Source organism: Hylaeus anthracinus, unplaced genomic scaffold (assembly GCF_026225885.1).
Source record: "Hylaeus anthracinus isolate JK02 unplaced genomic scaffold, UHH_iyHylAnth1.0_haploid 0, whole genome shotgun sequence".
Lineage (NCBI taxonomy): Eukaryota > Metazoa > Arthropoda > Insecta > Hymenoptera > Colletidae > Hylaeus > Hylaeus anthracinus.
The window spans coordinates 17856816-17876369 of NW_026533254.1; the positions used below are offsets into that span (position 1 = coordinate 17856816).

The following is a 19554-nucleotide window of genomic DNA, read 5'->3' on the forward strand; positions in this document are numbered from 1 at the left end:
GCTGCCGCTGGAAAGAATTATGCTCGCAAATTTAAGGGACGAGCGGGTGCGTGGTCCTTGTAACTCGTCGTGAATGTTACACTGGGCCCGAAGAGCAGGGGTCTCCGAACGCCACAGTTTATGTCGATTAGATTGTACAATTCGCAATATAAGCAAATTGTAAACTTTACGTAAAATAAATCATACGAGAATAATAATCCGATGTTCGTGTCTGACATCCGATTAAGAAGATTTTTGTTCAAATTGCCACAAACTTTCCAGACAAGCCAATACATACACGATGAAACTGAACGTTTCAACTGTAATTCAAAGGTACGGTACGTTGGTACGACGAGCTAGTTTGTCCCTTGGGCCTGTAGCCCTTGGGCTGAAAGGTTTGGATACCCCTGCCACAGAGGATTCAAATTTCCGTCAATTAACAACAAGAAAATTTGCTACCTTCTGGACTAGTATCGGGAGAATCTTCTGCGACAACGTCGCCAGCCGTCCTCCGGGGACCACTGCTCGCGTGCCGTGCACCCCTTGCACCCACGGCACAGCTCGCGCCTGGCTCCAGCCCTACGCGTCGTCACGTACAGACCTACACCAGCTCGCGTCCAAGCTCGCGCACCAGTTTTCGCGATCCACTCTCTCAACCCCGTCCCTACGTACAGGCTTACACATGCACAACCAGACCCACACATACCGGGGGAGACACACGCCTACACGCAGAGGCGGTCGCGAAGACGGGGAAAGCTTGCGCGTATCCGTCCAAGCTCCGTGTTTCACGAACACCCATCGTCGGGTGGCCTGGCTTCAGTAAGCTTGGAGCTTTCGACCGGTTCAGTCGACTCTCTCGCGACTCTCGCGCGCAATCGCGTCCGACGCATCCTACGCAGTGCCCAGGACATGTGCGTGACGGTGATCTAATTCCAAACGGGATACTGCGAACCAGAACAACCCCTGAACCTTGGAATCCCGATCGTTGCCAAGGAAAATCCTTTGATTCGGACCGTAACACGGCGAAGAGAAGGAAAGAGAAGTCACAGCCGAGTTTTTCTTAACTTGGACAGAAGCTGGCTGGCCAAGGATGACAGGCGACGGGGTTGAGATAAAAGGAGACGATCCTAGCCAGCGCTAAGGACATGTGCGCGACGGTGGACTAATTCCACAGATGTCACCGAGAGTAGGCTCCGCGAGGAATCCTGATCGTCGAAGAAAATCCATAGTACGACGAGACGCGGGAGAAGGTGGGAAGCTAGTGAGGATTGCCTCGATCCCTGATCCGAAAGGAAATTGGCTGGCCACCGATATGGACAGGGATGACAGACGACGGAGGCTGAGATAGGCTATAGGCCCACGGACATGTGCGTGACTGTCGACTAGTATCGAGGAAGCGACAGAATCCTGAACGGTACAAGTGTGAAAAAACGGAGTCTCAAATGGGAGAACTCTCGATGAGAGAATCCAAAAAGGGGAATCCTCAGACGCGTAAGCCTCAAACGGGGAAACTCCATTCAATAGAATTCCAGAGAAAAGTATCCTCGGACGTTTAAACTCCAAAAGGGGAATCCCCAGTCGTTAAAGAAAGTCCAATCACCGAAGAAAATCCATAATCCATCGAGACTCGTTGGAACGTAGTCTGAGAGGCAACTGGCCAACGAATAACGAAAAGACGAGGGATGAGAGTCGACGGACGTCGAGATAAGAGGAGATAAACGTCGATCAAGGAGACGCTCGACGAACGGGGATGCGGCGACGCTGACGGTCGACAGAGGACCCGTCTGCGGATTCGGGTGCACGGAGTGAACGTCGCCAGCCCGCGAATCCTGGCGACACTCCGCCGAGAGGACTCGACCGGCGAAGTCACGATGAGCATGACGAACGCGGTTCGTTCGGCAGAGCTTCGTTCGAGATCGATGCGACGACCGTGGAATCAGCTTGATTACTGTAACGGAAGACGGATAGGGGCCAGGAAGCCCAGCATGGGTCCAACATCAGCCTGATTTCCCGTAGCTTTGATTTGGTTACGAGGAGATGAGACGATAGGGTTAGGGGTTAGGTCGACCTTTGACTAGAGGACGCTTAAACAGACGCTATCGAAGAATTCGAACCGTTTGATGCGTTTCGAATGGAGCACTGACGAGGACTCGATCTCGGTGTGTTACCCAAGTGGATCCTGAAAAAATGTTCAAACGTCAGTGCGACCAGGGAAGAGGACAGTTATAGTACTCCGAGGATACTTGGCGACGATTGGACTAATCCTAGGGGTTACGTTGATCTCTTGTTAGGGGAGGGTTAAACGATCACGGTTGAAGGGTTGAGACCGTTTTATGCGTTTCGGGTGAACCATGGATGAACGAAGACTCGACGTTAACTCGCGGGGTGTCATTGTTTTGGGGATTACGAAACCAATCTGAATCCTGAAGTCTCCCCTTGGCAGACAGTAATTGTAATTTTCGAGGACTCCGATGAGGGGGGATGAATCTCGAGAGAACGCAAAGTTATCGTAAAGCTTTTGGGTTAAATCCAAGGATCGAAAGCAACGCGTTACCTTGTGCTTCTGGCTTGCGCTTCTAAGAGGGTAGTTTCTTTAGAATAACGGTGAAAATAATTTTCGAAGAACCTGCTGAGATGAATCTTGAAAGATCGCGGTGATTCTTTCTAAAGTTAATAGAAGTTATTATAAGGACGAGGATGCTTCGATGCCCTCGTACAAAGGATTTGCTCTCGCTCGAATGCGGCTTCAGGGATGCAGTAAAAACGCCGTGCACGGTTAATAAGAGTGGTTAAAAGGTCAGTCAGAGGTCTCGTGGCTGAAATATTCGCGCAACGGATCGACTCGCCGTGGGAACGATCGATGGTAATTAGTTAATCGATACTACTGGTAATAAAAAAAAATGATAGTTGATATTGGCGTGAACGACCTCTCGCAATCAAGCGTTCTTCCGGAAGTTATACCGAGTAAATGGTGTAACAGATTCGTTCGAGAATCATTCTCACTCGTTTCGAACAAAAGTCGACCAAGTAGAGGATCGTGTCGTTGGAAGAAGGACGATCTTTGGATCAAATTAAGCTGGCTCTAAAAATTGGTAGAATAATTGGAAAATATTTACTGCTGGAAAAATGGCGAGGTTTCGAAGGAAAATTTTACTAGAGGAATATTATTAAATTGATAATCAAAGACAACTCTGCTTGAAAAAGTTCCAATTTAAATTCGACAGATTAAATTCCATTTTAGTAAATAATATTATTACGCTACAGATATCCTGTCTCCCTTTAATACTGTACATTTCTTCATTCTGAAATGTATCGCGATCGCAAGTGACGATAACATTGCTATAAAATCAAACGTATATGTGATAGTATCCCTCAAGGGGTTAAATGATCCCAGAAGCTTGACAAGAGTCACGTTTAAAAAAAAAAAGTCATCGACAGGTACGGAATTGAACGTGGAAAGGTTAGATTACGTTCGTTTTCACGGTCGTCCTGGTGATAAATAAAAAGGTGGCGTGGCGTCGTGATAAACGAGTCCACCGGTGGACGTTAATTTCACGGATGACTGGGTTGTTTCGCGTTTGCAACGGTTATTTTAGGTAGAAAACCCGGGGACAAAGAACGGCCCGCTGAATATCAAATCGCGCAACTTCATAATTCAACGATTAGACGCGAATTTCCCATGCGAGTTGAACCCACTCCCGTGAAAGAGGGCGAAGAGAGCGAAAGAGGGACGCGCGTTACGCCAAGCGGGGTTTACGACGGGCAAACTTAGTACAATCTTATTCTCGGCGCGAATAGAGTACAACGCGAACCTACTCAGGGAATGGAGGCCTGCCAGAGTACACTTTTTAACGGGCTAAGGCTCGCCCGTCGCTGGAAATATCGTTTTAACACGTTGACTGCCAGAGAAATAATTGTGAAAATTCCTACCAAGTTAAAATTTTGTAGAAATGATAAAGGGTAATATTTGGGATAGAACTTATTTTTGGAACCTCTTTAAATCATACCAATACCAGATTTATTTTCTTTGACACCTCACCTTCGGAATTAATGCATCGAATTCTTTAGCGAAAATCCTTGTCCCAAGGTATGGGTGACGTGGCGGTCAACGTGTTAAAGGGATGCGCTCTTCTCTGCAACCCTGAAATAAGCTGATTTAAATGTTTTAATCGAGCACCATTAACTGCAGCTCTCTTGAAGCTCGTTTGAAACTGCAAATACGCGAGGGTGGCCATAAATACAAAAATATATAAAATACATGTTACATTCTTTAGATGATAGGACCTACTTACATCTAAATCTCGATTCCCTGAACCTGTAAAATTTCCATAAATATCTATCAATGATAAACGAAAAACAGCATACGCACAACAAATTCTTAAACACTTTCCTAATTATATACACAGTGCTCCTCTTCGTTTACCACCGACAACAAAAATTATTTCAAGAACACGTAAGGATTCCTCGAGAATTTTCGATAGCGCTAAATTAAACAAAAGTGTCGCAAGCAAGGTACATAATTTCTTGAAGCGTAAGCTTTGTCAAACGTCGTCAAGAATAATAAGTCTACGAATTCTCGTACCCTTCTCATCCCTCGCGTTCTCATTTTTTTTCTCCCTTCGACTCGTCGAGTTGGCAAAGTGAAAATTCTATTCTCAGACCTTAACAAGTCCACAGAAACGAATACTTATTCCAGGTCCAGGCTCCGAAGACTCGAGCACAGAGAGCACGTAAACTTTGACAAAGCGCCACTGGTACAATGTCGAGCGTCCTCGCCGCATTCTCACCCTCCTCGAGTTAGAGCCGAGACGTCCTCGCCATTGCGCTCCAATGGTAATTAATTCAGACCTAAGATGATATGGAGTCCGAAGACGAAGTGGACGAAGAGCTACCGGAGGAGGAAGACACAGAGGTGCGATTCATCAAACGAAAGAGCGTTATCAAAGCATATAATTGTCACATACTCTTTCCTTTCCCTCTAAAGTAAAAGAAATCAGATATTTGGGAATCTTTAACGTGACTACATTTGCACTTTGATATGTACAATAAAATTCATCGTGCAATTTAATTTCACTTGAAAATTGATTATTAAATAGAATTAAAGGTTCGTCTCGGTTGAAATTTGTCTTGAACAGTTAAAATTGAAGTTGATTTTAAGTAATGTCTCGATTAACTAATCGGACGATTGAAAATGTGATTACCTAACGTTGATACGTGATTACGGATAATGGAATAAAATGAAGTAATCGAATACAGGCGAACGACAACTTGGAGAGCTTCGAGAAGATGAAGATTTCGACGAAGCCAACCCCCTCGAAGGCGGCGGAGAGAAGCGAGTGCCAGCTGGTGCGGTCTCCCAACCCTGAGGAACTCGACGCGGCTGACCCCTGCAAGGAACCCGACAAGACGAGGACGTGTGCCTCAGAGAAATCAAAATTACCTTTAAGCACGAGCACCAAGACTGAACCGAAGGACACAGACATCGTCAGGTTGTGCAGGAGCAAACGGATCACCTGCCAGGAGACCATACACGAGTACGACGAGGAGGATGGCCTCACCATGGAGAAAGTTGGAAGGTAGGAGAGATCAGCTGTAAAAAATGAAAGTTGAAACCTTTGGATCTTCGAGGCGGGTGTCTACTCGAACGCTATTCGTTTCTCGTTGTTGGTCAAAGAGGACCCTCTACCTCGGAACTTTCGACTTATTCCATTTATCCTTGCCTGAAAGTTTAAGAAAAATTCTTTTCTACGGAATTCTAGATCCTGGTATCCTCTCAGTTTCTAAACGATTCCTCGCGAATCCCGTTAAGCGTTCCAAGATCTTCAGTGGTGTTGGGATTATGTACTTAGAAACCTTACCGAACGCGTTGACAAGTAGATCAATATTGCCAATGGGCGCTCTCTAAACAGTTGATATCGGATAGCTTTCCAAATGAAAAGATCACTCGAGATATCCAGTACACGTCCCCCGTAAATTCATTCTACATCACCGCTGACATCTATTACGTTCGATCGAGTCAAATTCCCGAAGAATCCTCTTTATTCTATCCATCATCCCAGTGTCCAGCGGTCGCGACCCGCTCGACGGCCAAAATAGACGGAACATCCAGGCCAGCGTGATATTCTCGATCGATACGTCGGTGTCTTTACCGAGTGTATTTTTGGAAAAGGTATCTGGAGGCGTATCCGGACGCTGCCGAGGCCTGGCTTCGCGAGAACGCGAGCTACGAGCTTCGGCAGCGGCTGCAAGGTGTGGGACTGCCTCCTGCCAAGTCGCCGGCTAGGAGCTTGCATCGAGAGGAGAGTCTCTTGGCGCGTAGCAAGCGCAACAGCGTCACCTCCGACCTCTTTCAAACGTGGCTGGCCTCCAGCTCACCAGCCAAGCGCAGCAGAAGTCCAAGCAGGTGAATTCACGAGCGATGTTCGCGCTGTTCACTCGCGAAAGGAGAAACGCAGGGATCACGATCGTTTTGGATTTGATACAGGAGCCACTCGCTGATTGAACGAAGGGAGGAGCTCAACAGGTTGGACGACAGCGACCTGTTCATGGAACTCATCAGAGACGTGGCGAACGAGCTGGACATCAACGTCCTCTGTCACAAAATCCTAGTGAACGTCGGTTTGCTCACTCACGCGGATCGCGGTAGCTTGTTCCTGGCCAAGGGACCTCTGGAGGACAGGTACCGTGTTTCGCAGCGATTACTTTCGGAATTTCAAGAGTCGCTTGATTATCGTACCTGATTGTAATCGTGGTTACTAGTAGCTATAATCGCAGGTACCTCGTCGCCAAGCTGTTCGACGTGACTCAGGATACAGAGCTCGAGAAGGCCATGCAACGCGCGAACAACGAGGAGATCAAGATACCTTTTGGAGTAGGGATCGCTGGCTACGTGGCTCAGACCAAGGAGATCATCAACATCAAAGATGCTTACAAGGTTCGCGAAGTAACCTACAGCAGTTACCCGATATAAAATACAGGCTGTTATAAAAAAAAAAAGAAAACATTGAATAATTCTATGGTATATGGTTAGTATATAGCAGAAAGTTTAAAATGATTCTCAGGATCCAAGGTTCAACAGCTCCATCGACATGAGAACTGGGTACAAGACGACGCTGATCCTGTCGATGCCGATCTGCAGTTACGAGGGCGACGTGATCGGGGTCGCGCAGATCATAAACAAAACCAACGGCAGCAACGAGTTCACCGACAGGGACGTCGAGGTGTTTCAGAGGTTGGTCGACGGTTGTCCGATCGCTATAGACGTCGTTCTCGTCATTTAACGGGTGAAACTGGTCCCAGGTATCTGTACTTTTGCGGTATCGGTATACAAAACGCGCAACTCTTCGAACTCTCGGTGCAAGAGTACCGCAGGAACCAGATCCTCCTGAATCTCGCGAGGAGCATATTCGAGGAGCAGAACAACCTCGAGTGCCTCGTCACCAAGATCATGACGGAGGCGAAAGAGCTGCTCAAGTGCGAACGATGCGCCGTGTACCTTCTGGACCTGGACTGCGGCGAGGCAGTAAGTTCATTGGAATAGCGTACAGTTACTGGATTACGTTTCGCAATAGCGATACGAGTTCAAAGAACTTGTACAGGGTCTCCTCCCGTAACTGGTAATACAAGCGAGTAGCCGATGATTCTACGTCAAAAATTGAATCAAAATTGTAGAATAAAATCTTGTCATATGACGCTTTATTTTCGAAGAAAATAAGTTTGAAACTTTGTAATTTGTCCGATCTTTGGTCTACCAATTCTCCAGCTAAAATCGTCGTGAAATTGCAAACATTGCAAAGACAAGGTTGAGCTTCTCGAAAATGTCGCCGAGGAACGTAATGAGAGATCGCAAGTTTCATTTCAGGGACACCTCGAGAAGATCGTCGAGCGACCCGGCAAATCGACGCAAGAGAGTAGAAAACCGTTGTCGAGGCGAGAGGTGAGTGACACCGTCACGTGTTGCTCGAATTCGTAAATCTGATCGACTTTTTCTCTTTCCTGGCGGCTCAGAGCAACAACATCGAGATGGAGGACATTTTCCAACAGCACGTGAGTAGCTAGAGGGAACTATGCGTTAACATTCTCGCGTGATTTAAGGAACAGGTTTCCTGACAAATTCATCTCGCATACGTTTCGCCCAAACATTTCTCGTCGACGTTTCCAGGCCACGAACGAGACCAACAAGTTCACAACCATCTTCGAGATGGACAATAAGAGCCAGGAGGCCAAGGTGTACAGGCCGAGCGGAAACGATCTGTCGAGCCCGCTGGGACAGATCGCGAGGTACGTCGCTGTCACGGGGCAAATCCTCAACATCGGTGACGTGGCCACGTGGCTCAAGAAAGTTGTGATCCAGTCGGGAAACGAACCGATCAAGAGCATTCTCTGTATGCCCATAGTCAACGGTCAGAGGACCGTGATTGGGGTTGCTCAGTTGATTAACAAGGTTATTCTTCCAGTATCTTATAAATGGAATAAAAATTATTCGTGTCACAAACGATGTTCAACCAAGTATAATCCCACAGGACAACGGGACGTCTTTTACCGACTCTGACGTGTCGATCTTCGAGGCGTTTGCCATATTCTGCGGCCTCGGGATACACAACACCCAGATGTACGAGTCAGCCTGCAAGCTGATGGCCAAACAGAAGGTCGCTCTCGAGTGTCTGAGTTACCACGCAACGGCCAGCAACGACGACACGATCAAGCTGATCTCGGAGACGATACCCTCCGCGGATTCGTATAATCTGTACAGTTTCACCTTCATCGACTTCGACCTCACCGACGAAGACACCTGCAGGGCCACCATCAGAATGTTCAAGCAGTGCAACTTGATCCAGAAGTTTCACATACCGTACGAAGTCCTCTGCCGGTGGATCCTCAGCGTGAAGAAAAATTACAGGTATTTCTTCGGTATTCGTGTAATTTATCCCTGCCAAGTCTTCGTCTATGATCCATCTATTCGAGGCATTTCCACTTTGAATGTTAATTCGTTGCTTCCATTTCTCTGGATAATTAAACTCGCAGGCCAGTAAAGTACCACAACTGGCGACACGCGCTGAACGTAGCCCAGACGATGTTCGCGATGCTGAAGACTGGGAAGATGGAGCAGTTCATGACCGACCAGGAGATCCTCGGGCTCCTGGTCGCCTGTCTGTGCCACGACTTGGATCACAGAGGAACGAACAACGCCTTCCAGATGAAAACCGAGTCCCCGTTGGCCATTCTGTACTCGACCAGCACCATGGAGCACCACCACTTCGACCAGTGCGTTATGATTCTCAATTCCGACAGCAACAACATCTTCCAAAGTCTCTCCATGGAGGATTACAGAAGGGTGATGAAGGTGGTCGAGAGCGCGATCCTCTCCACCGACCTGGCGGTGTACTTCAAAAAGAAGAATCGGTTCATGGAATTGATAGACGAGGGGGAGTTCGACTGGCAGAGCGAAGAGAAGAAAGAACGTAAGCTTTAGCATCGTCTCTTTTAACACACGCAGAGAGCACTAAAATTATATTGGAAAGCCTTTGGATTAGACTCAACGAGGAAACAGCTACAAGTTCAGGAACTGGGTGGTAGATCTTCGATGAGTTTGATCTGAAGGCTTCTCCTGTAGAAGGCTGTCTCTGTCTAGACAGCACGTTTAAACCTTTGCACTCGGATATCTCCTCCGAGGGGACATCGTAAGTCTAGGCAAACTTTATTAGCGATTACACAGGATAAACTTACAGGAGCGTAAAATTTGTCCGCGAAGCGATTAACATTCCCTGATCTATGCTTTGCATCGTCCTCAGTGCTGTGCGGCATGATGATGACCGCCTGCGACGTCAGTGCAATAGCGAAGCCTTGGGACGTTCAGCACCGCGTGGCCAAGCTGGTAGCCGACGAGTTCTTCGACCAAGGGGACCTGGAACGTCTGCAGCTGAACCAGCAACCCGTGGCAATGATGGACCGCGAAAGAAAGGACGAGCTACCGCAGATGCAGGTTGGGTTCATCGACGTCATCTGCCAGCCCCTTTACAAGGTCATGTCGGAAACGTTCCCCTGGATAATGCCCCTGTACGAGGGCACCATGGAGAACAGAAGGCACTGGCAGGACCTCGCGGAGAAGGTCGAGATGGGTCTGACCTGGATCGATCGCGACACCATCGACGAACCCGTCGAGGAGTTCGTTTCCTACGAGCCCAAGGACATCGAGTTCACGGTGACCACCCTGAACTGCGCTCACGCGGAGAGGAAAGAGGTTCCTGAGAAGTCTACGTTAGGGCGGTTCGCCTCGTTGAGAAAGGGCAGTCGCACGTTGAGCAAAGGGGTCAGGCATCGCATCAGCAGGTCGCTGTACACGAGAAGCGCGCCAGAGGACCTCGCCAAGTCAAAGGCCCTCATTCCCGACAGAAAGAGCCGCAACAAGCTCTGTCTGCTCATTTGACGTCTCACGTCGACCACTCTTGAAGCCTGTGAATAAAATCGAGGGAGCTCTCCCGATTGTTTACGCGAACAGGGAGACGATTTAGTACGCTTCCACTTCGCGGCTACCGTGAATCACTGTCGAAGGGGACAATTGGCGAAACGCCAATCAGTTACCAAGGAACAGAGTAACTATACAATTCACCGCTACATTGAGAATTCTGTTGGCAAACGGTGTTACCGAAAATATAAAACACAGTGTCTCGACGACGAAAACCACCCACCATCGTCTCGAAACAATGACGTAGAGAGTGCTAAAACTCTGTAGAGTTTAGTCTAGGTTAGGCTAGGTGATTAGAGGGGTGCGGTCGTTGCAGACCAGCTTGCAATCGCAACGTCGCGTTGTCGAACTGTGAATATGACTTTGATTTTGACAATCTTTTTGTATTATAGTCTCGATATCTTGGGATAGTCACGGAGAACGTTGATCCCCGAGACGTTCGAAAATTTGTGAAACATAGCAAATCGACGTTTTTATATATATTACAGCGAACGAAGCGAGGACTCCCGGCTCGATTCCGCGTCACAGCGTACGACTCCAAAGACGGACGCCTTTGAAACTAGTTAGGCATGTCGATGTTGATCGAATCAATGATTCCGTTACGTCACGCGGCTGTGACGCAGAAAACGAAAACGTGATTTCGCATTCCGCTTTTGTACGAGGCGCATCCGCGTATTCAAGGATACGACTCGTGGTTCTCGCGTTGACCCGTCGTTTACTGTGCGGTAGAACCTCGTTTATCCGCGCTTCGTTTAGACGAACGAAATCATGCTCGCGAGGAACATCGTCCAACTGTTGCGCGACGATTTTAACGAAACTTGGTACACAGCTGGAGCATTGAAAAAACGTTGGGCACGTATTTTTTTTTTGTATGTCGGCTGATTCATGCACGATTCATGAGAACTACCCTCGAACGTCACGTTATGCGTCACCAATCAACCGACGTAAGGAAATACGCGTCCGATGCATTTCAATGTTTCATCCGTGTACCCAAGTTTCGTTAAAATCGGCGCGTTACTGTACGTGCTCTGTACCGTATTCCATTGTTCCTCAGGAGGAAACGAATCGAGGCGAACGATCGTTGACGAGTGGTCACGCGAATTAGCAAATCTCGACGAGGTCCTCACCGACGGCGGTGACATTTGCATACCGATTGCGGCAGAGAATCGACTTACGATATTATCGATGTACGAAGAGAGCCGCGGTGTTTTTAAGCGAACGTGAGAAATTCAGCGACACGAGTTAGACTGGTTTCTAGTCTTTTGATATAGCTACGAGCGAGCATGCCTGTCGGAGACTATCGCGAACGACAAAATAAAATCTGAATGTGCTCAAACTCGCTGGTGTCTTCCCAATCTCTTCACCTTTCACCCACTGTTTCCTTCGAGGTATACGACGCGTGTGTATTTTTCTGTTTACGGGATCATAGGCGCTGATTACAACCACTTCCCTCGCGTTTACTACGTGTAACCTTCTCTGTCTCTCCCCCCCCCCTCTCTCTCTCTCTCTCTCCCTCTCTCTCTGTTTATGACTTTTACGTAGCTTTTATTATTAAAACTTTTAGAAATTACACTCGAACGATGGTGTTCTTTACAGTAACGAATCATCAAACGTTTTGGTCCTACAATTAAATTAAGTATAACAAACGGTACTTCTCTCGTGATACTCAGTGTTGTTGACGATTAATTCGCTATTTACACCATTGTACGCAACGTCGCGTTGCGTACGCGCGGAGCCTGCCGCGCGTAAACTTGCGACGCGAGTAAACCAGAACCGTGAACGGCGTTCTCGAGGGCGAGCGACACGTTTGTTTTCTTTGTTTTTTCTTTCTTTCATTCCCGATTACAATCGCTCAAGATCGTCCGTAAGGCTGTTGAGATTCGTTTCTTTCGTTCGTTTCGTTCGCTGGTAACGGAAAATAAATTTTCGGAGGCAGTGGCGCGGCTATTTGGCAAGATTCGTCGACCCCTACCGTGGTTAAATATTTGCGGCTTCCTGGTGTCCAGCCGTGACATTTTGGAAACGTGTTTGGACGCGTTGCTCGCTCCTAACTTCGATCGAATTTCTCGACGACCCACTGAAACCATAGTATGATATCACGTGATACTTTACGCTGTTAAGCGACGCTGTATGATACCTCACGCGGTGGCCGTTGGATAATGATAATGCACGTTATTATTACCTATAGAAATAATTCTCTGCCTTAATATTTAATCATTTATAACTTTAACTTAAGTAGAAATATTTTGTTATTATATATTAAATTGTCAACCTTCTACATTCTCGACCTGGTCCAAACCTGATGGCCATTAGAACGTGTGTACACGTATATAGGAGGATTTGTAGCCATAAATGCGTGCTTGATAATTACAGTAACCGTAGAAGAATAACGATAAGCGAAATCTGATGGCTACTAATGTTCGTACGGATGCATCGGAATGACCGTCAGGTTAAGACTCAGGTGTAGATACATTGTGACAGAGATCAGGCCGAGAACTTGGAATCTATATAAATATATCCGTTTAAACTAGAGTTATGAATAATTCAATACCGAGGCACAGAATTAATTTCTAAGCCTAAAATACACGATACCGTCTGATGAATGCTCATCTATAATACTCGATGACACTGTACGATGCATGTGCACTGATATTAAATGCGACTATGCGATATTACAATATTATACAGCTAGGTAGGCTTAATAGACGATAGATTAATTTTCCTCCAGCCGCGTTAAAACAACCAAACGACGCTGTTCGGTACCATACTCCATGCACAGGTATAAACGTCGAAACACACTTCCAAGCTGGCACACTTTACATCCCAAAAGTCACTCGCACGGTGTCAACCGTAAGTAATCCAGGTCCTGAAAGCCTCGAAGATTTTATCCATCGGGTCGATCGCATGATTACGTCGAGCAGGCTCCGCATTCATTGTGACCAAGGACGAGACCGAATACCCCACCGCGGTATAAAATTAATCGTGCTCCTCTTTGTGACGCAGTATGTGGTAGAGGTAAGTATACCCAACGCTCGAGGCAGACTTAACGATTGTATATATGTATAGTCGTTGCTGTAAATCAGACGGCCGCGCGAAAGTCACGAAGAAAAATATATAGAATCAGATGTCACGCTTGAGATCAAATCGTTTCCTTAAAACGAATCAAATCGTAAACGATTTAAAAAAAAAAAAAAAAAAAAAAAACACAAACGTGCACCCCGCTTAACCACCGGATGCGTAGAGAGATTTCCGAAGGTTGAGTCGCTCATGCGGTATCGTACAAAAATATAAAATAAAAAAATCATCACGCACACAACATACGTACACCTGGGCACCGGAACGTCGGTGCGCGAACGTGTAATCGTAATTTATCCTTGATCACAATGTTCACACGATTTAATCAGTTTAATACATTGTATTCTACTAATATAATCACCTCGTTTTCTCTCCTATTTTTTTTTTTTTTTTTCATTCCACTTCTTTCTTTCTCTATCTTTGTTTGTTTGTACAATTTTTCTTAGCCAATCCCTGGATTTCTCAGCGCAAATACTTTGTGCCAGCAATTTCGATCGAATTCTTCGGTTGGTTTGCTTCTTTGAAGAGGTGTCATCCACGACAAGTGAACACCTGGCTCGTACGTGTGTTCGAAACGAAAACGGAAAATTGACCGTAAGCATCATCGTGGAAGATATATCGCGGAAGAGGAAAATATAATTCAAGTGTCTGCTTAGTGTTTACGAAGCGTTTAAACTTATAACGTGAAAAAACGTTTTCAGTACTTGACGAAGATGTTAGAATCAAACTTGGCGCCGAGTCCGTTTGTTTTATTTTCTATTTCGAACAGCATGGAACTCAAGTCTGATTCACGTGTCGCCTGTTAAATGCAGATGACGATAAAGTCTTTAAACGAACAGTAAAAAAGAACTGTTCGAACCTCGCCCAACGCGCGAAGAAACGACGCACATGGGATCTGCGTATTAGTTCCTCGTAAGAAACAGTTTGTTCTGAATAAACATATACCTCGTTCCTTTGCTGTAGTTGTTTTGTTTGCACCGGTGTATTACCGTACGCGCATAAAATTTAACTTGTACAATACCGCGGTACGTGTCCATGTTTCGAATGAACTCCGTACACGAGATACAATAATTTTCAAGCAAACGAAACATACATGCAAGCGAACCCTGTTAATCTTTTCAGACGAAACTTTTATGAATCTTTTTGAGATCGCAGACTCAAAATCATAAGTCTAGTCGACCAACGTGAAATCGTTAAATTTCAACGATACATCAGCGAAATATAAAGTCTGTCATAGAACAAGAGAATCGATTCTCATCCTGTGCAACTTCGAAGTGGACAAGCTTCGTTCCTTGAATTCGTGACGATATTGCATGTATGTTTACAGAACGATTCGCTGAAAATATAAATTTTCGTTATTCGTGGCTCGTAACAAAATTCACATCGCGCAACTAAATCAAAGGAGGTCGGAGTTGAACGTAATTATGTCCAGAAACACTCATCGGCTCACGTGGGTCTGCAATCCTGGCAAAGTGGCAGAAGCGCGCGGATCACATAAAGAACTCCCTGGATCGGCTAATGTGCAGTCACGATGCAGGTCTGTCCAATACTGAAATTTCTATTAACCTAAGTCCACGAATCGTCGGGTCTGTCAATAACAGCCCGCGCGGCTTGTAGACTCTGTCATTTTGTTCACTAACAAACTTTGCCACTTTTCGCAAACACTTCTCGTAATGAGTCTCTGTGCATATGTAAATTAGGTAACCGGTGAGACAAGCCAGGCAGCCTTCGCAGTACGTGGAACAACTGGCCCGTTCCGCTTCGGCAAAGTAGTTGTTCAACTGAGTGATCGTATACTCGAACGACTGTCTGTCCAGCTAAATCAAGGAGCAAGACAGCAAAAAATGTTCAATAAATTACAAATTTAACAAATACTTCGATTCGAACGGTACAATGGAAAAAAGTAAGAATTATTTGCTTCTCTGCATCCTAGCTTACAAGAAAAAGGAAGACAGCAAAACATTTCTTCAAATTACAAAACATCCTATAGGGAACTTGAGCGCATACACAAATCCAGGCAAACAAACATATAGACAATAAAAATATGAAACATATGCGATATTATAGAGAAATATGTAACTGTTGTATCGATTCAAATAACAGTAACAAAACTGAGTACATTTTAATAATATGAATTTTATAAGTAATCAAAGTAAGATTTTATTACGTACTCTACTCTCCAATTCCGTGGGAAACTCTGTCTGAAACTTAACCATGGTGCCTTCGCTGTAGTCGCGTTGTATAAAAACTTTTTGACAATTTGGAGGAGGCCCCCCACCTCCTTGCCCTCGACCAGCCGACATGTCCTCCAAGGGTGTAAGGGCAGCATGATTGCCCTAGAAAAGAAAGGTATCTTATGAGTACAAAATTGTCTGCAATTTCTTATATTCGTTCTTTTACTAGTTTACCCTGTTATCCATATACAATAATGTTTCTCTATCTAAAAAATCTCTAAGAAGCATGTACATTCAATCAAACCAGTCTTGAAACAATATAGCAAGAAATATGCAAATTTTACTTTTTGGCTTAAACAATTCATTTGTAACCCAGAGTTGTGGGAGTGACTCAAGTCCCAGAAGAACAAAATTTGTTTGAAATAAACACTGCTGTAGGATGTCTAACCACAAAACCGCACCCAAATTACTGTGACAAAAACTGTCCACTCATAATCGAAAACGTATGAAAGGATAGAATGACATATCAAACCTAAAGTCACGAAACTCTAACATGATGTAAGCCATTCGAAACAAGCGAGGAACGAAAATGTTTCAAAGAGCGATTGACAGTGAGAGAGTTAGAGGTGAAGTACGAAAAATGAACTTACCAATGACATTTTGAGCTTCGTCTTGATGATTTGGTAGAACAGGTCGGTTGAAAATAATCTCGACTCGCTGGTCGGACGCGATGTGAGACGACAAAACCGACGGATCGAACGACGAGAAACGTATCTTGGAAAATACGGAAGATAGTGCTCTGACCGACCGACTATGGCACCAAGTCGCCATTAAGGATGCGCGCGCAACTCCTTGTAATTGAAATAGACGATTCACGGTGCCTTCGCAAAACTCAGTTACACTAATCAAATATGATCTTATTGTTAGTCGTATACAAGTAGAAGTAACATTACAGCTTAGATAATGTTTCACAATCGAACGTAACGCCTTTATATGTATTTCGTTACTGTTCGAGTTATTTTATTATCAGCTGTAATCGTTCCATGCGATTCTACTCTTGCCTCTACGATCTACCCATATACATACAATGTACATACAAAATAATTTTCCCGATCTCATTATGATGTTTTTAAGAAAATGTAACGCATGTACATGTAACACGACTTGTACTCGTCTTTCTTATTATAATAATATCCTATTTGTACTTTCTCTAAACTTATGCACTCTGAATTAAACTCTTAGAGCGCACTATTTTAGTCCGTGTACCAAAAATGACCACGCGGAAAGTTAAGTCACTCTTATAATAGAAGTTCGCACGATTCCCTTCTTATCACAGAACGATCGAAAACGTGCGTGAATATTTTGAATGTTTCGAAAACTGATAGAATCGCGTATTTTTATCGCAAACGAAAAGAAAGTGATATATAAAGCCGTCGAATTATACGAAAGGTATTGTACTCCGAGCAAAATCCGCCAATGTATCGTTTGAAAAATGTATTTAAAATTAGAAGTAATTTTCAATTAATACGTAGCTTCGTATTGTAGCAAATAAAATATGGAAGTGACAGAAGCATGGAATACGCTAAAAGAAAGGATAATTGCGAATAATAACGAAGATGTAGTTAATGAATTCGAAATGCTAGGCACCGACGAGGAACGCATTATATTTACACTTAATATTATGTTAAAATATGATATACTTCCTATTGTAAGTTGTGATGCAAAGAATGCAAAGGAATCCGAGAGATTAAGAGAACGCGGTAACAAGGTATTTGTTTCCTCGCCATTGACGAGTACTTCTTGTGTAGAAGCATTGAAACTGTATACGAAAAGTATCGTTTACGCTCCTTATCCATCCGAACAGCTTGCACTTGGATACGCTAATAGATCTGCAGTTTTGATAAAATTGCATAAATACGAAGAATGCGTTCGCGATATAAATAGAGCATTGGCATTACAGTATCCAGATAATTTGAAAGCTAAGATTTATGCAAGAAAAATCGATTGTTTCGAAGTTCTGAAGCATCCTACCATGGAAGATGCTATCAAAGAAGCACAAGAATGGTTAAATAAAATATCTTTCAGTAATGTTCATTGTAAGAACTTGAACGAAAAACTTATTTCCAAAGAAGAAATGGGAAAATCGTACAACTCGAAGGAACAAAACGATGCGAAATGCAAAAATAAATCTCCTTTTCCTGTACTAAAGACGCGCAATATTAAAATTCCTTGCATTTCGGATGCATTAACTCTAATGTACAACAAACAATACGGTAGACACATTGTCGCTACTCGTAAAATAAATCCTGGTGAAATAATCGCTATAGAAAAGCCATACTCGTTACTCTTGAGTCCTGCAAATATGTACACACATTGCTCAAACTGCTTAGAACTATCATGGGCTAACATTCCTTGTGACTATTGTATTTACGCCATGTATTGCTCGGAAGAATGTAAGATTTTGGGTTGGAAAAAATATCACGACATGGAATGCTCTGTATACCCTTGTATGATGAAGATGAACTTTAGCACATCACAATTATTTAGCTTACGACTCGCTATACAGGCTATGAAGGAAGCTTCAAGTATACAAGAGTTAAGGGAAGAATTGAAAGAAGTAGACGATTGCAATGGTAATTAACTGTCTACATTACATATGAAAAAGCACTAATTTTAGTTGTGTACTCCTTTAGATTCATGCACAAAAGGTTTTTCTAAGAATGGTATCTTTGAAGGCGATAAATACAGAAGTTTATGGGGACTGGATACCCATAAAGAAGATGCAAAAGACCGTCTGTTTATCAGATCTCTGAATGCTAGCTTTATATTGTACATCTTGGCAACGTATACCAACATGTTTGGAAACCCACTCAAAAAAGATATATCTATGTTAGCAGAAACCCCTGATGTTACATTCATTGGCAGCCTTATATTAAGGCACCAGCAGTTGATTCCCTGTAATAGGCACGGTGTATGTAATAATAGAAAGATTATAGGAAGATTTTGACAGGTAAATTTGGTTTGTCAAGGTTTTACTGTATTTGTAGATATCAGAAATGCCGATCCCTGAAATGCATCCTCTTTCGCGTGGTTCTGCAATTATGCCATCTATGTGTTTTATTAATCACAGCTGTGATCCAAATATAGCTAGAATAACAAGGTCTGGGTATATGATTATGTCTGCTTTATATCCAATTGAAAAAGGTGAACAGGTATACAAACAAATATTTAAATTATTTGTAAAAGTTATATTTGAGAAATGGTACCAACAAATGTTATTTTCTTTAAGATATTCGACAGTTATAGTCAACTTTATGTGTATGTACCAAAAGCTGTGAGACAGAAATATCTTCTGGAAAAGTATTATTTCCAGTGCAATTGCTTACCATGCCAGGAAAACTGGCCGCTATTCAACGATCTAAAATCATGTGTAGTAAGTTAACAATGAAACATAAATCGAATAATTACAATTAAATACTTATTTTTGCTATATCCGACTGTAGAATTTGGACTTGAAGAAGGAAATACTATATGAGGCTAATCAAGTACTAAAGAAATTCAGGACATACAGAGACGATGCTAGCAAAGGAAATATTCTGGATGGGTCTAGCATCGCAAATGACATAATAAAAATGATTAACATTTTATATTACCAAACGCCAAAACCCTGCCTAGAAGTTTCGAAAATGATAGAAGCTTTGAAATGCGTCTTCTATTTGACAGGGAACCGATATGAAATTCCTAAACTGTGAACGTGTAACTAAATAAACGGCCATTTTGTGAAAAATAAATGTACGCTTTCAGGATACTTTGTTTATTTATAATACATTTCAATTTATCGTAACGTATGCTTCGTGTTCT

General features: G+C 44.0%; 3 protein-coding genes across 5 annotated transcripts; 2 read left to right on the plus strand and 1 right to left on the minus strand.

Annotated features, from left to right (window-relative positions):
- The first annotated feature begins 1561 nt into the window (after positions 1 to 1561).
- On the plus strand, positions 1562 to 11781 carry LOC128888324 (cGMP-specific 3',5'-cyclic phosphodiesterase-like). Of its 2 annotated transcripts, none has more exons than XM_054145065.1 (14): positions 1562 to 2842; positions 4676 to 4891; positions 5236 to 5555; positions 6149 to 6382; positions 6464 to 6658; positions 6742 to 6913; positions 7041 to 7210; positions 7279 to 7501; positions 7841 to 7915; positions 7987 to 8025; positions 8141 to 8422; positions 8502 to 8878; positions 9004 to 9440; positions 9771 to 11781. In XM_054145065.1, the coding sequence occupies exons 2-14, from the start codon at positions 4838 to 4840 to the stop codon at positions 10403 to 10405; spliced, it is 3213 nt and encodes a 1070-aa protein (XP_054001040.1). In that variant the 5' UTR covers positions 1562 to 2842; positions 4676 to 4837; the 3' UTR covers positions 10406 to 11781. The 2 variants fall into 2 exon arrangements, with proteins under 2 accessions (XP_054001040.1, XP_054001048.1); XM_054145073.1 differs by having other exon boundaries at positions 6754 to 6913.
- Positions 11782 to 15045: 3264 nt separating this feature from the next.
- LOC128888509 (golgin subfamily A member 7) lies at positions 15046 to 16503 on the minus strand. Its single transcript, XM_054145416.1, has 3 exons — positions 16344 to 16503; positions 15691 to 15855; positions 15046 to 15336 (listed from the first exon to the last, which is right to left on the minus strand). The coding sequence occupies exons 1-3, from the start codon at positions 16350 to 16352 to the stop codon at positions 15046 to 15048; spliced, it is 465 nt and encodes a 154-aa protein (XP_054001391.1). The 5' UTR covers positions 16353 to 16503.
- A 10-nt stretch (positions 16504 to 16513) lies between these two features.
- On the plus strand, positions 16514 to 19493 carry LOC128888381 (SET and MYND domain-containing protein 4-like). 2 transcript variants are annotated; one of them, XM_054145200.1, is made up of 6 exons: positions 16514 to 16570; positions 17239 to 18326; positions 18387 to 18664; positions 18741 to 18905; positions 18983 to 19126; positions 19197 to 19493. In XM_054145200.1, exons 2-6 carry the CDS (start codon positions 17249 to 17251, stop codon positions 19443 to 19445), a joined length of 1914 nt encoding a protein of 637 aa, XP_054001175.1. In that variant the 5' UTR covers positions 16514 to 16570; positions 17239 to 17248; the 3' UTR covers positions 19446 to 19493. The 2 variants fall into 2 exon arrangements, with proteins under 2 accessions (XP_054001175.1, XP_054001166.1); XM_054145191.1 differs by lacking the exon at positions 16514 to 16570 and adding an exon at positions 16692 to 17142.
- The last annotated feature ends 61 nt before the right edge of the window (positions 19494 to 19554 follow it).